The sequence below is a fragment of the Felis catus genome, chromosome B2 (genome assembly GCF_018350175.1).
Source record: "Felis catus isolate Fca126 chromosome B2, F.catus_Fca126_mat1.0, whole genome shotgun sequence".
NCBI classification, from domain to species: Eukaryota; Metazoa; Chordata; class Mammalia; order Carnivora; family Felidae; genus Felis; species Felis catus.
Window position 1 is genome coordinate 18,760,540 of NC_058372.1, and position 16,421 is coordinate 18,776,960.

Sequence of the window (16,421 nt, forward strand, 5' to 3'; positions counted from 1 at the left end):
CTAAGTGATGGAACTATTAAATACGGACATTTCCAGGAAACACATGTAGTTTTGGCTTAAAAATCAGCAGCTATATATCCTTCTTATGTGATCGTCTTCCGGTTTCCTGTGTAGTTTATGTTGAATCAACCGGCATGTTTCCCCCTCTTAGCGAATACCATTATAATGTTTTGCTGAAATATCTTTTTGAGATATTATGGGTTGCTGTTAAGAAAACAAATATAAATATAAATATGTACCTTTCTACTCATTCTAAAAATAGTCACCATTCTGGGATAAATCTGACTGTATATTGGAATTATGTAGGAAACTTTAGAAATAGTCCAAATCTTGTTCTCAGAGATTTTGATTCAATTGTTTTGAGGTGGGGTATCAGGATCTGAAGTTTATAAAACCTTCTATGGTTTAGAAATGCTGATATAAATACATTTGAAAAGGGAGACCATTAGAAATGAATTCAAAGGAGTTGTTGAAAAATCCCTCAAATTTTGAAGTGAGCTAACCCAAACAAAATATTTTATAAGTGGATGATTTGAATACCGCATTAAAAAATCAAAATGAAATAAAATACAGTTATAAAAGCAAATAAATTTTGATATAGGTTTACTAGTGAATGTGAAAGGCGTCTATGATTTTTTTACTATTTGTTCCCTAAAATTCAGTGTTGTGTTAACTATGGCAAGGAAATTCAGCACCAATTTTATTTCATAAAGGTCATTTCGGTAGTGCTGGTATTGATTATAAAGACATAAGTATGTTATATTTAAGATAAATCAAGAAGTGATGTTTAAAATTTATAAGGTCAAGAAAAGTAGCTATTTGCAAAACAACATTAGAAAGCTTGATTTTACTAAAATTTACTTGATTCGAACACATTACTAAAATTTTCCTTTTTTTTTCTGACTCCCTTAAAAAATGGTGAAATGTAGTATTATGGCTTATCTGTAGAGCCCACTGGTCATTATTCATTACAGATGATTGTAATTGTCCATGACTTTCTTATTTGTTAATAAATGTTTTCTCTCTGTATATTTCATGGGGGGGGGGGGCCGTGAGTCTTATCAAGGAGAATAGTGTCATTATTTAAGATAGGATTTTCTGATTGTCAGTAGCATAAGTAGGAATGCATTTGCTTCTTTTTCATGAGGATAAGAATGAAATATTTTTATCTTGAAATCCGATTTTCCTCTTATGTGAAATTCTTAAATATTTTTTCCAAAGTGAGTCTTCTCAAATGCAATTTTTGAACAAGCAAATGTAATTTTTGAGTACTTCTTTTGGAGTTTCTCAGGAAAAAAAAAGTAACTTGGATTAGAGAAGAGAAAAGATAGGTAAATGGGATACTAGAACAGGAAAGTCATTTCTGTAATGCAGCCTTAGGAGATATTAAAGGAAATAAGTCAGATAAATGATCATTTCCCTCCTGTGTCTGTGAGTGGAAAAAAAATATCACACTCAAAGAGATTGTGGCCAACCCAGAGCACGTAGCTAATCCATGACCTCACATGTTCTACCATGTTGCTTTTAGGGATAGAATTCAGGCTCACAGTCCGAGTGTGGAGACTGGGGAACAGGTCTGATTCGTCCCCCTAGGGTATGTGAAAAAATACAAGGGGAGAAATTATGCAAGCAAAATAACCTTTAACTTTTCCCTGGCAAAAGTTCCTCACTTTCTTAAATATTTCACTTCCAATGTCATGGAGTTTTTCCACCAAGCACTTTATTATTAAATTTGTAAACATAGAGAGATGTTAAAAAAGTTGCACAGTGAAACCCATACAGTCACCCCTAGAGTCTACAATTTTGTCTTTTATTTTTGGACTAAAAACATTGTTTCTTGGAGATAGTAAATACAGAATGAATATTTGCTAACTTGATCCCAGAGTAAGTATCAGATAGTGTTATTTGCAAGAAGATATTAAGGAAAATTATAAGGTAAAGCAAAGGAAAAACTAAGAACTAAATAGAGCAATGAAAATATCTAAAGCAATTATGTAAATCGTTACTACAAAAAAAGCATACTTTGTAAAGCCGCCAAACAAAAGCAATTATAAGGTTCGGAAAATTGATTCGCCATTGACCTTTTAGAGTTCGCAAATTGTATCATTGTTCTAGGGTAAAATTCACTGTGTGTGAAATATTTTCAACAGTTTAGATAAGAGATTTATCTCTTAATAGGTTATTAAACTTCCTCTGTGTTTGGATGATCAAACAACCTATGAAAGGCAGACTCAGCTTCCTCCCGAATTTCCAGTTTCTTTAATGGCTGGAGCAGAGACAGCAGAATCAGGCGTGGAGAATACGGCTGGCCTTTCAGAGAAACAAACAGAAGAAAACATTTGTTCATCCCTGGATGGTAAGGCTAAAATCCTCCCTACGCTCTTCTCAGGGTTAGTTGACCGTCTTCAGCATTCTATTACTAATATTTCAAGTTGTGTTATATTGTAGAAAACTGAGAAAGAAATTTTAATTATTGATGTAGTTATTTCTATGCCATGCTGCTTAAAGGGAATGTAATCATTGACAAGAATATTAGTTTCCATACTGCATAATTATTTACTAATTATAATCAACTGTAGAATTACTTCATTGAAACACAGGTCTTTCTCCATGGACTTGTGGCTTAAAGTAAAGCTCTAGAACTTTCTTGCTTGCTCACAAGAGTGGTAACCAACAAATGGCTATGAAAGAGAACATACTCTCATAAAGCAGTCTTCAACTAATATAGTTTATTTCATAAAGCTGTTTTCAAAGACTGGCTTAATCAAGCATTGAATAAGCAAATAACATTCTCTGAACTAGTTACTGTACAGCTTACAGAAGGGATATATTAGCGATTACTATTATTTTTTGCGAACGAATTATTTCCTTTACCAAAAGATGTACAAGATTCTTTAACAGGTTGTATCTTCTAGCAGTAATAATAGTATCAGGAGCAAGAGTAGGGGCTGAACTGGTAGTACAACTAATATTAGAAGACTTACCAGTAATAATAATTACATGTGATACATGTTTTTCCTGTGCCAGGCACTATAGGAAGGACTTTATTTTTTAGTTCGGAAATTAGCAAATATTTCAAACATATGGTTCAGCAAATAACATATACCAGTAATAGTAACCAGCTGTGTCCATTCTTGCTACTTTGCCATCTTTGCTCTACGCCTTTTCTTTTAAAAATTAACAATTTAGGGGAACCTGGGTGGCTGTCTGTTGGGAGCCAGACTCTTGATTTTGCCTCAGGTCATGATCTTGGGGTTCGTGAATTTGATGCCCGCATTGGGCTCTGAGCTGGTGGCACGGAGCCTGCTTAGGATTCTCTCTCCTTCTCTCTCTGTCCCTCCCCCTGTTGCATGAGCATGCATAAGAGTGCATTCTCTCTCTCTCTCAAAATAAATAAACATTTTTTTAAAGTAACATTTTACATGTGATTCAGGTCACCTGTGAACTGCTTGCTACTTATGTTCCAACCCTCTTAGACTTCCTATTGATAGTTTCCGTGTATGTTTCAATACATTTCCTACAGATGTATGTAATTATCAGCAATGTATAATGTCTTTTCTATGTTTTTTTTTTTATGAAATTTATTGACAAATTAGTTTCCATACAACACCCAGTGCTCATCCCAAAAGGTGCCCTCCTCAATACCCATCACCCACCCTCTCCTCCCTCCCACCCCCCATCAACCCTCAGTTTGTTCTCAGTTTTTAAGAGTCTCTTATGCTTTGGCTCTCTCCCACTCTAACCTGTTTTGTTTTTTTTTTTTTTTGTCTTTTCTATGTTTTTAAAGGTTATGTAAGTAACCTTGCTTTATACCTATTTCTGCAACTTTATTTTCTCTCAGCATTATCCTTGAGATTTACACAGCTCATACACACACACTTATATATATATTTTGGTTTATTGATTCCTTTGCCATATAATTGCATACATAGCAATGTGCATGATTTTAACAAAATGTGTTTATTTTTATTTTATATGTTGTTTCAAGTTTGGCTCAATTGTAAACAAGATTACAGTGTTTATTCTTGGACATGTTCTCCTTAAGCACATAGGTGCGAATTTCACTAGCATCTATCTACCTAGGAGAGGAATCACTAAATCACAGGGCACACACTTAACTGCCATCAAAATTGTTGTATCAATTTGCCCTTCTAACAGATGTCTAGGATATTGTTTGGCTCACATCCTATCAATCTTTGTTACAGTCAGTTTTTCCAATTCAGTTGCAATGAAAATATCTCTTTGCTTGAATTAGAATATTCCTGAATATGACTAAGTTTGACCATTTTTTCCAAATGTTTCTTTGACCATTTGGTTTTTATCTTCTGTGAACTTTCTATACCTATATTTTGTTCGCTTTTCCTCTGGGTCATTTTTTTCTTTTCTTTTTTAAAAAATTGTTTTAACGTTCATTTATTTTTGAGAGAGAGAGAACATGAGTGGGAGAGGGGCAGAGAGAGAGGGAGACACAGAATCTGAAGCAGGGTCCAGGCTCTGAGCTGTCAGCACAGAGCCCGAAGTGGGGCTTGAACCCACAAGCTGTGAGATTATGACCTCGGCTAAAGTCGGACACTTAACCGACTGAGCCACCCAGGTGCCCCTAAAACTTTTTCTTACTAATCTGTAAGAGTTCTGGACTTTTTTTTTTTTTAATGTGAAATGAGTCATGGGAAGCACTTGATTTCTAATTCAATCTTTGATTGTTACTGATTATTCACTCATTCTATTTAATTCATTTAAAAAATCAATTGAATTAACTTAGTCATAGTATTATTGTGCATATAATCTATAGTAATACTATGACTATATATGATTATATATAATGTATAATATACATATTTAATTTAGATTATATTATATACATATGTACATAATACAATATGTTATGATATATACGTGTATTAAGTCTATAATATATGTTATACATTATACCCATGATATATGTATATTACATTTGTATTCATAGTTTATTATCTTTAAAGTTCATTTCCTTTTGTTCCAGTTTTCTTGACTAGGGAATACACTCAGATTGCTCAAAATAAAATCTGCGTCCCACTGGAAACTAGTTCTTCTCCTTGAAGGAAACCAATATTTTCTGAGTATTACTCTATAGATATTTTATGTTTCTATAGGAAAATACATAAAAATACTATTGTAATTTTTCAATACCACTATTACAGTCTTCTTTTCATTATTCATATTGGTTAATATATGCCTTCTTAGCTTTTCTTTACCAGTTTTGGTTGGGTTTTACCTTTTTATTCATTTTTTTAAACATTTACAACTGCTATCTATCTCCACCAAGACTCCCTCTCCGTTGATCTTTTGTTTTCCATGTATTTATACTTAGCTTTATTATTTCTGTACTCCTATTTTCTTCAGGTTTGGGGGAAGAGTTACTTTTCAGTCCTGATTTGAAAGCTTGAGTTATTTATCTTCAGTTTTATTTATATGGTAGATATGGGTGAAATCACGAATTCTGACCTAGATCTGTGCATTTGTCCTTATAGTGCTATCAATATTGTGTTATATATTTTAGATGTGTTGTTAAATGCATGCAATTTTATGATTATTAGTTTATATGTAATTATTTCTCTCATACAGATGTAGTCTCTCTCTATGTGCCTATTAATGCTTCAATTTTTATTCTATTTCTTCTGCTATTAATACTACCACCTAATTTTTTTGATAAATGTTTTATGGCATATGTTGTTTTTCTAATATTTATTTAAAAAAAATAAAATTCGAGGCAACTGGGTGGCTCAGTCAGTTAAGCATCTGACTTTGGCTTGGGTCATGATCTCGTGGTTGGTGAGTTCGAGCCCTGCATTGGGATCTGTGCTGACAGCTCAGAGCCTGGAGCCTGCTTCGGATTCTGCGTCTCCCTGTCTCTCTGCCCCTCCCTCACTTGCACTCTCTCTCTCTCTCTCTCTTCCTCTCAAAAATAAATAAACATTAATAAAAATTAAAACAAAATTCAGCCCATCTTTAAAAAAATAAATTAAAATTAAAAATTAAAATTCATCTGTGGTGTTCTTTTGAGTATGGTTTAGCAGCATGAATCTAGATTTTAGTTTTGTATTCAAGACAAGTAGTTAATATGTGTCTTTTAATAGATGAGTTTAATTTTTTGTAATCATTGTTATTGCTGTTACATTTGTACTTGCTGATAACATTTTTTTTGCAATTTAGTTTTGCCACCTTATTTGTTTGCTTTTAAAAAATACTTTATTTCCTGCATTTCTCTTTCACCAAAAATAATTTTATTTTGTTTATCCTCTGCTGTTTATCATCTATAGATTTTATTAATTATTTCAGATGTCATCCTGAATTTTCTTATCTACATTTTTAACCAAAAGTTGTTTTTTTTTAAGTTTATTCATTTTGAGAGAGTGAGTGAGCATGAATGGGGGACGAGCAGAGAAAGAGGGAGAGAGAGAATCTCAAGCAGGCCCTGCACTGCCAGTGGAAAGCCGGACTAGGGGACTGAACTCACAAAGTGTAAGATCATGACTAGAGTCAAAATCAAGAGTTGGATGCTTAACTGACTGAGCCACCCAGGCACCCCTAAAAATTGTTTTACAAAATCTAACTCCATCTGGTTTTTCTCTTCTCTTCCTGAACATGACAAGGACTTTTGGTATATTTTGCCTACCTATTAAACACCTCCATGTACTCTCATATTATTCTTGGCTACGCTTTCAGTTCACTCTTTCCTTAAACAGAAAACTCAGTTATTTTTTTTTTTTACTCTCAAGAGAAAATTAATTTACTGACACATTTCATCAATATTTGTGCTTCATAGTCTTTTTATATAGCTTGTCTTCACTCTGGTTCCATTTTTCTTCTTGTTGAAAAAATCTGTTGTAATTCATTTAGAGTTTGGGTCTATAAGTAGCAAACTCTCTTAGCCATTGTATATCTGAAAAAGTCTTTATTCTTTCTTACTTTTCCTCTTTTTCACCATTTATCCATGTATTCATTCTAGAATAGTAATAACTTTCCCTCACTATTTTCTCCAGTGTCTTTTTGTGTCTGTTGAAGCTGATGAGAAGTTGGTATTAAGTGGGTAGCAACTGAAGGATCTTAAGAAGGGAAGTGATGCATTTCAATTTCCATTTTAGACAGTTCCCTCTGGTAATTTTTAGGAAGGTTTATTTGAAGAGGGCATGTCTAAAATCAGATGAGTTAACAAAAATTTAGAATAATGCCAGCCACAGAAGAGGGTCTGAATTAAGGCAGCAATAGTAAGTTGGAGAAGAGAGTATAAATGTATCAAGTATTAAAAAAGTGCAAGAGAATAACTATAGGACTAAGAAAAGAATGTCCCTGTTGATTGATTAAATATTGATGGTAAGGAATAATTAAGGATGATTCCTCATATTTTAGCACGGGTAGACATGAATATTAACCAGCAGATAGTATTAAATAAAGGAAAAGGGACAAGATTAGAGGGAAAAAAAAACCAGGAGCTTGATTTTGGAGCTACTGAGTTTGAGATCCCCATGTTGTATCCAAGTAGAAATGTTTAGGAGATCTTTGGGAAAATGCACATGAAGCTCAGGAGAGAGATGGAAAGTAAGGGAGAAGAATGTGTCCATTAGAGAGGCATAAACACAAAGACCCTACCTGAAACTGCTAAGTGGTTGAGTTCCACCACGGAGAGTGCGTAGAGTAAGGTGGCGTTGGGTTGAGAGCATAGGTCAGGGAAACAACAGTGTTTCCTGGGAAGTGATATTGGATCTCTGCCATAATGGCCAGATCTAAAGCCTGCAGTATTTGATTTCCTAATAGCATCTGCCTTCTTGGCTTGTTCTGCCTATCAGCTGGGCAACACAGAGCTTCATACTCAACTTCTGATAAATGTTTCTTGTGTCTGGAGTTTCCCAAAGCCCTTGGAGATTATGCTTTGCTGAGCCGAGTAAGACTCCACTGATTGCTGGACTCAATTTCTAGAACCCACTGCTTTCTTCACTAAGAGGTGGGTCCAGTACAAGCCCTCGGCTTCCATAGCCATACCTGACCTGTTCACTTGTGAGGAAACCATTATCATCAGCTGGTGATTACTAAATTACCAACCACCTCCAGACAAACAAATGTCTCTTTATAGAGTTACATATAACTGGGAAGGTTATGTTGAAATTTTATATACATAATTTATATATATCTAATAACGTCACTTGGCTGTCAACAAATATTTGTGAAAATAAATTAGATATGAGATACTGTAGTCCTCCCTGATCAACAGGGAATACGTTTCAAGACCCCCAATGAACGTCTGAAATTGCAGATAGTAGTGAACCCTAGATATATTATACTATGTTTTTTCCTATACATACATAGCTATGATGAAGTTTAAGTTATAAATTAGGCACAGTAAGAGATTAACAGCACTAACTAATCGTAAAGTAGGACAATTATAACAAAGTACCGTACTTAGAGTTATGTGGATGTAGTCTTTTTCTCTCTCATAGTATCTTATTGTAGAGGTGACATCATAAAATGCTTCTGTGATGAGATGCAGTGAGGTGAACGACAAGCACTGTGACGTAGCGTCAGGCTACTGCTGATCTGACAATATGTCAGAAGGAAGATCATTTGGTTTCTGCCATGCAGTTGACCGCGGGTAACTGAAACCATGAAAAACAAAACCCCAGATAGGGAGACTACTGTATATACTGAACCTAGGTTGTCAATGCCAACACTACCAAGCAAGTTGATGAAGGTGTATTGTTTCCCACATTTGAGAACTTGGATTTGTTCTACTTGTAGCCAGAGAAGATGGGTGACTGACATCACGGTCTAGTTTTGCAGGATAATGAGTAGAGCTGATTGTCTTCAAAATGCACAGGTTTAAGTTGAGTTTAAGCGTTCTGTGTTAGAGCTTAATAAGTTTAAGACTTTAATTTTTTTTTTATTTTAGGTGGATAACAATGCTATTGTCAATATGCTTGGTGTGATAAGGGGAGGATGGAATGGTGGGGTACATAGAATGAGCCTAAGGCACTGGCAGTGTAAGAAAAAACAGTGCCATAAAAAGCCAGCCAATGCCAGACTTAGAATCTTTCCAAATTGGTGGGGCAGTTCTATTGAGGACATGGGTGGCCACTGTGGTTGAGACTTACTGTGTGTCTATAGGAGAATGACTTCAGCCCAATGTCTCTTCTTTATACTGAATCAGATGGTCAGGCCTTCCAACAGGAGGGTCTGGGATGCCTTTATTCTGTGAAAACAAATTACTTCAACATTCGAATATTACCTGTTTAATTTGGGAGTCTTAGATATAGAAAAGGAAATAAATGTCTAAATCTTTTCTGATGGTTGAATATCATCAAGAATTAACAAATCAAGAAATGTAGAAGAAATGATTATAATTTCATTAGATAAAAAGAAAACATTGCAGTTGATTTTTTGTTTAAATTCCAAGTTCAAATGTCCAGTCAATTCAAGCCACTGTGGGGTACTAAAAAATGTGTATGTGTAATATAGATTTCCTTCCTTCCTTCCTTCCTTCCTTCCTTCCTTCCTTCCGTCTTTCCTTCCTTCCCCTCCCCCTCCCCCTTCCTTCCTTCCCCTCCCCCTCCCCCTTCCTTCCTTCCCCTCCCCCTCCCCCTTCCTTCCTTCCCCTCCCCCTCCCCCTTCCTTCCCCTCCCCCTCCCCCTTCCTTCCTTCCCCTCCCCCTCCCCCTTCCTTCCTTCCCCTCCCCTTCCCCTTCCTTCCCCTCCCCCTTCCCCTTCCTTCCTTCCCCTCCCCCTTCCCCTTCTTTCCTTCCCCTCCCCCTTCCCCTTCCTTCCCCTCCCCCTTCCCCTTCCTTCCTTCCCCTCCCCTTCCTTCCTTCCCCTCCCCCTTCCCCTTCCTTCCCCTCCCCCTTCCCCTTCTTTCCTTCCCCTCCCCCTTCCCCTTCCTTCCCCTCCCCCTTCCCCTTCCTTCCCCTCCCCCTTCCCCTTCCTTCCTTCCCCTCCCCTTCCATCCTTCCCCTCCCCCTTCCCCTTCCTTCCCCTCCCCCTTCCCCTTCCTTCCTTCCCCTCCCCTTCCTTCCTTCCCCTCCCCCTTCCCCTTCCTTCCCCTCCCCCTTCCCCTTCCTTCCTTCCTTCCCCTCCCCCTTCCCCTTCCTTCCTTCCCCTCCCCCTTCCCCTTCCTTCCTTCCCCTCCCCCTTCCTTCCTTCCCCTCCCCCTTCCCCTTCCTTCCCCTCCCCCTTCCCCTTCCTTCCTTCCCCTCCCCCTTCCCCTTCCTTCCCCTCCCCCTTCCCCTTCCTTCCCCTCCCCCTTCCCCTTCCTTCCCCTCCCCCTTCCCCTTCCTTCCCCTCCCCCTTCCCCTTCCTTCCCCTCCCCCTTCCCCTTCCTTCCTTCCCCTCCCCCTTCCCCTTCCTTCCTTCCCCTCCCCCTTCCCCTTCCTTTCTTCCCCTCCCCCTTCCCCTTCCTTCCTTCTTTCTTTTTCTTTTTTCTTTCTTTTCTTTCTTTCTTTCTTTCTTTCTTTCTTTCTTTCTTTCTTTCCTTCTTTCTTTTTTTCTTTCTTTCCTTCTTTCTTTTTTCTTTCTTTTTTCCTTCCTTTCTTTTTTCCCTCCTTCTTTCTGTTTCTTTCTTTTTCTTTCTTCCTTGTTTTTTTCCTCCCAACATTTTAGGATTAAGCATGGAACCAAAAATCTTATTTTAGAATTTTCAACTTTTGGGAAAATAGGTTCTGCCTTAACAGTAATAATATTTCAGTGATACTGACATTTTAACCTAGTTTTAGGATACTGAGCTGAAGACGCAAAGCAATTACTCTCAGACTCTTCGTCACCAGATCATTTTTGCTTTCTAGTTTTTCCTCGTGGGACTGTGGCTATATTTTCCACACCTTCTGCACCATGCTCAGAACTTAGCTTTTAGAACGCTGCCCTCAGTTCCCCTAAAAGGAAGACAGGTGGTATTCCAAGAAACATAAATACTGACATGATCAATAGAACACTGTGTACCGTGAGAGGAAGAATGTTTTATGCTTGAAGAAAATGCTTGGAAAAGGCTGATTTGCATCTGCTCTGCTCTCAGCTCAGAGACGGATTTGAGCTGCATAGTCCAAGACTGCAGGGGGATGTTTTGCTCCCATTCAGAATAGATTTATATAAAAACGGAACATAACAACCTCTTCAAATACATGTCTCTGCTACATTGGTTATATTTATTTATTTTTCTTAGAGGCTTCCTAAACATATTATTAGCAGTTAATATCCCCCATGGGTTTGTTTTCTAATATATCAGGGCTGTGCTACAGTATGCTGTTTCTGCCACTGATATGTTGCTAAGAGATTTAATAATGGGTAAACAAACACAACATGTGGTAATTCATTTCAAATTAAAAGTTTATTAAACTCTGGCTTGATGGCTTTCTGGCTATTTACAATTAAAGGAGTAAACCTTAGGGAAGGGGTGGCCACGTGATGTGTTCATGGCTGCCACGTTTCTATCTGAAAAATATGTTTATGATCTCTCACAAGCTGTCTCATATTGACAGGCTCCAGACAGAATCTGCCGAATCCACTCTACCCCCCAAATCATGAAAAAGTGACGTTAAGATTCGCTTGCAAACACTTTAAAATTCACTGGCAAATCATGAAAAAAGTGACTTTAAGATTCACTTGCAAACACACACACACACACACACACACACAGGCACTCTTGAGAAGATTCTGAATTTAACCCCACGGCCGGTATTTTGAGCGGTGATCAGCCTTGCAAATAGGTGGATGCCTGAGGCCAGAACGTATTCATGAAAGGCTAGAAGAAAAGAGCCATGATAATTCTTGCATTATTACCATCTTTTAGGCTGTTTTACTTTTTAGGGGGCAGACTAGGGAAATATCTGTTATGCTTGATAATTTTGTTTTGTGTGTACCTACATGGCATACACAATGGTCTCTGGCAACATCTATATATGCTTTTTGATGCAACATTCAATTCGGGCAAGTTTTATTGTGTAACCAGCGTCAACAAAGAAGGCCACGACATTCTCTGGGAATGCAAACCAAAATAGCATGCAATCCTCGCCTTGCAGGGGCTTACTTGAGCCCAAGCATACTCCTCCGCTGAGAAATACGCACGCACGCATGCACGCACGCACCTGCGCCCGCGCCCGCGCGTTGGATACATGATGGGAAGGTCTACCAGCGCTCTATTCACAATTCAGGACCATCAAGCTTTCTGGAACAAACTTCAGACTTGGAGGAGTAAAGCAGATGCAACTGGCTGAATAAGAAAGACGTAGTTAGAGGAGTTAGGTGGGAAATGTACCCTGTTAATCAGATGTGTTCTCTGGTTCAGTCATCTCATAGTGGGATTCCCAGGGAGAGGGGGACCACACGGAAAGAGCAACCTGCTGAAAGAGAGAAACTCCTCAATGGAATTATGGGAGACATGGGAGTTTACAATACAGTATAGTACATGCTACCTTGTGACGTACTGGGTTGTGTTATATGCATATACTGTGTTCCCTATACTATAATTCTGTAATCCGAGGTGTCACAGAGCCTGCTGTGGGAGAAGATAAGTAAGCAGATTGTGAATTCATGTGAAACCCTCGGATGGACTCTCAGAAACAAACAAGTGAGCTTTTGGAGGCAGGTGACATTCTCATGAATGAGAGTTCTCATGAACTCTTTTTAATGCAATCCCGTTTTAAATCCTACATCGGTGTGACCTGGAAAATGTGTGTTAACTTCACAATTTTGTCCTGGGGTGAAAACGGTAGTTTGGGATTCACTGGTGGAAATGCTTTTGGATAAAAGAAGAGCCACAAGAGAAGTTAAGAAGTCAGAATGGTACAGAGTATATTTGAAGAACTATAACGAACTGTAGGATTCCAACACACGTATGGGGATAGATTTGGGCAAAGGAGTAACTGAAGGTGAGAAATCCGGTAAGAAGGCCATCGCATCAGCCCAAAGAAGACGAGATGGTAAGGGCTCGGCATAGGATAGTGGCAGCGAGATGCAATCAACAGGGTTTCTTCAAGAGAAATGTTAAAGTCGAGTCAACCGGATTTGGCAGATGAAAAGTTGTGCCGTAAAGAGAAATGAGAAAATTATAGCTCGGGTATCTAGGAAGATAGTCTTGCTTTTATAAGAGGTGAGGTACCTAAAGGGGCTGATTTCAGATAAAAGTTGACCAATTGGTTTTGATCAAATTGAGTATACATTTTTTAAAATTTGTTTGTGTGTTATTTGTTTATTTATTTATAGAGAGGAAGGGAGAAAGACCAAGAGAGAGAGGGAGAGAGAAAATCTCAAGCAGGCTCTGCACTGTCAGCCCGGAGCTGGATGCGGGGCTCAACTCGCAAACTGTGAGAACATGACCCGAGCCAAAATCAAGAGGCGGACGCTGAACGGACTGAGCCACCCAGGCGCCCCTTGATCAAATTGAGTTTAAGGTATTGGGGAAATTAGTAAGACTGTGACCACCTTGGAGTTGAAAAAAAAATGGATTTAAATTCAGGAGGGACATATGGGTGTCATCCTAATAGAGATGGGGCCTAAATCACAAAAAGGACAGTGGGAAAACTATAGGAAAACCTTAATTTAAGGGACAGATGAAAGAAAAGGGTAGAGTCAAGTGAAAAGGAGCAATCTGAAGAAGTAGAGGGGCGCCTCGTGGCTCAGTTGTTTGACTTCGGCTCAGGTCATGATCTCGCGGTTCATGGGTTTGAGCCCCGCCTTGGGCTGTCTGAGCTCTCCACTCTCAATGCAGAGGGCAGAACCCACTTCAAATCCTCTCTCTTCTTCTCTGTCTGCCCCTCCCTCTCTCTTTTTCTCAAAAATAAACATTTTTTTTTTTTTTTAATGAAGTAGAAGGACCAGAATGTGTGGTATCATGAAGGCTATGGAATTTTAAGCATCTCAAGAAAGGAGCAGGGGGGTGGGTCACATCAGTAAATTACTCTGTTGAAGCCCTACTCAAATTTTAAATGCATACAAATCACTCAAGGATCTAGTTAAAATGCAAGTTCTGATCCAGTAGGTCTGAGTCGGGCTTTAGACTTTGCAGCTCCTACGTGATACATGACACATTCCTCATCCTTGAGGAATGACGAAAACATAGTTTGCTTTGCAAATCAAGTACATTTTGATGCCTTTTTAAAGGATAGGTAAGAAATGCACAAACCAGACTGCAATGACCAGAGGAGGGAACAAAAAAGAAGAAATGAAGGCGGTGAATATAGAAGACGCTCTCAAAAATGAGGTGAAGGAGTTTCAAGAGCAGCTTAATGGAGTGAAGGGTTGAGAGAAGATTGTACTTGTGTGTTTTTTTTTTTTTTTTAATGGATGAATACTTACCCCTCTCTTAATAAACGATGGGAAAATATCCGGAGGAGGAAAAATCAAGAGTGTAAGGGTCTGTTGGGGAGAATTCCCATCATAAGCAAGATAGATGGGAGAGGTTAGTCTTGGAAAGCAGAAAGGATAATTCTTCCTCTGAGGTAAAGGAGTAAAGGAAAAAAAAAAAAGCAGAGTAGTTTAAAAAACAATTCTTTGATACTTTCTATTAAGAAAAAATAAAAAAAAAACTAACAGCAGCATAAAGAAAAAATTTTTTTTGCTTGTGAAATTTAGGAAATGTAATAAATCACCAAGGAACAATAATGTTACTTCGAATTCTAATTTTTAAGTGTCTTAATCTTATTAAGTACTTTCCCTTCTGGGCCCTCTCAAGATAAGCTACTGTTTTCAAAATTGCTGTAGGTTTTGGCCTGAGGACAAAATAACGATGAACAGGGCTCTGATACCTTCTGGAACGGCTGAGCCACACAAGTGTAGAGAAGTACTTTCTTAGAGAACATGAGATTACTATGGCACTCACTTTTATCCAGCATTATTAAGATATATTGGGACTGTGTTATACTGTGAGATGGGTCAAGGATATAGGGGTCAGAAATATGCCCTCCGTGGGTGGGGGGGGGGGCATAAGACTAGAACCATGTATCCAGGAAGTCCATCTCAAAGAACCTTTGAAATAATATTATAGCTCTATCCTGATTCCCTAATTATTTTTTGCTTCAGCCTGTGATCCCGTGTGGGTGCTACATGAATGCCATGTTCCTTTGCAAATAGGCATTTCATCCATCTTTGGAAGCATATTTCTTGGGGAGTCCATGGTCTCCTTCTTACTAGATCTCTCTCATCAATGACCATAACGTAAGTACTGTCATATATAAGAGGAAACAAAGAGCCCCTATTTAGTCTTGCGTCATGTGCCGCATATATTGAAATCGGTTAATATGATGTGAGTTTGTTAGTACGAAGCAGACCACTCGAACTTGACTAAAGATAAAAAAAAAAAAATTAAGACCCACTTGAAATTAACCAAAATGTGGATGAATTCCGAAAGAAGTCTATTCACACTTAAACATAAATTTGCCGGGGCGCTTGGGTGGCGCAGTCGGTTAAGCGTCCGACTTCAGCCAGCTCACGATCTCGCGGTCCGTGAGTTCGAGCCCCGCGTCGGGCTCTGGGCTGATGGCTCAGAGCCTGGAGCCTGTTTCCGATTCTGTGTCTCCCTCTCTCTCTGCCCCTCCCCCGTTCATGCTCTGTCTCTCTCTGTCCCAAAAACAAATAAACGTTGAAAAAAAAATTTTAAACAAAAAAACAAAAAAAACATAAATTTGCCTGGAATCTGTGGTTCGACAAACCTAATAAAAACAGTGCTTTCTAAACTTTGCCTATACATCAAATCTTCTGTGGGGCTTTAAACAAATACTCTTGTCTGGGCTCTGCCCCAGAACAAATGTATCAAATTCTCAGGGGGCAGGACCTGGACATCGCTATCCTTACAAAACTCCTTCTGGTGATCCGAATGTGCAGCCAGAGTTGAGAAGCACTGATGTGCAGCTGTTGATTGCTCTGGTTTTCTTCAATTCCTACAAATAAAGCAACGTGATTTCCACCTGAGGGTATTCTTTCATGCTATTTCCTGTATCAGGAAGAGCCTTTAACTGCCACTCTTTCTTCATCCTTCATAATCTAGTTTAAGACTTCCTTCCCAAAGAGGCCCTATTCAGTGCCTCCACTGAGTTACCCCAGGGTTCTTTCCCTTCGTGACAATTGTGCCTTCATCGTATGTCTCCTGATCTAGACTACAAGCCTCTTGAGGATAGGCCCTAGGTCTACATCTTCCATTGCTGTACTTGGCCGTCAACAATTGCTCAATCCAGATTTGTTAAAAAAATGAGTGAATTAATGCACTTCTTAGGTAATTCTGGATTACCAAAGCCGAGAGGTATGAAGGAATGATTTTCACTTGGCCGTGACGCTGTGGTACAGGGGAGAGTAATATGGACCCAGAGTCTGAAAACCAGTGTGAATCACAAGTTTACTGCTCCGTATTCATGAAAGCTTTGTGAGATCGTTTTCTTATGTACATGAAATAAGGATAGTAGTGGCTGAATTTTT

At 38.6% G+C, this 16,421-nt stretch overlaps 1 protein-coding gene and 2 long non-coding RNA genes across 3 annotated transcripts in view; 2 read left to right on the forward strand and 1 right to left on the reverse strand.

The window, feature by feature from the left end:
• The window catches only part of LOC101096891, a 339,394-nt gene that overhangs the window by 204,154 nt on the left and 118,819 nt on the right, over positions 1 to 16,421 (forward strand). Inside the window, exon 18 of the mRNA XM_045058641.1 lies at positions 2,179 to 2,356. Coding sequence (XP_044914576.1) covers positions 2,179 to 2,356 — 178 coding nt within the window. The remainder of the gene's footprint in view (positions 1 to 2,178; positions 2,357 to 16,421) is intronic.
• Positions 1,790 to 8,585, reverse strand: LOC111560423. Its single transcript, XR_002742192.2, has 2 exons — positions 8,437 to 8,585; positions 1,790 to 2,310 (listed from the first exon to the last, which is right to left on the reverse strand). It is a non-coding gene; the product is annotated as an uncharacterized LOC111560423 (long non-coding RNA).
• Positions 8,731 to 11,125, forward strand: LOC123385306. The gene is made up of 2 exons (XR_006597574.1): positions 8,731 to 8,851; positions 10,805 to 11,125. It is a non-coding gene; the product is annotated as an uncharacterized LOC123385306 (long non-coding RNA).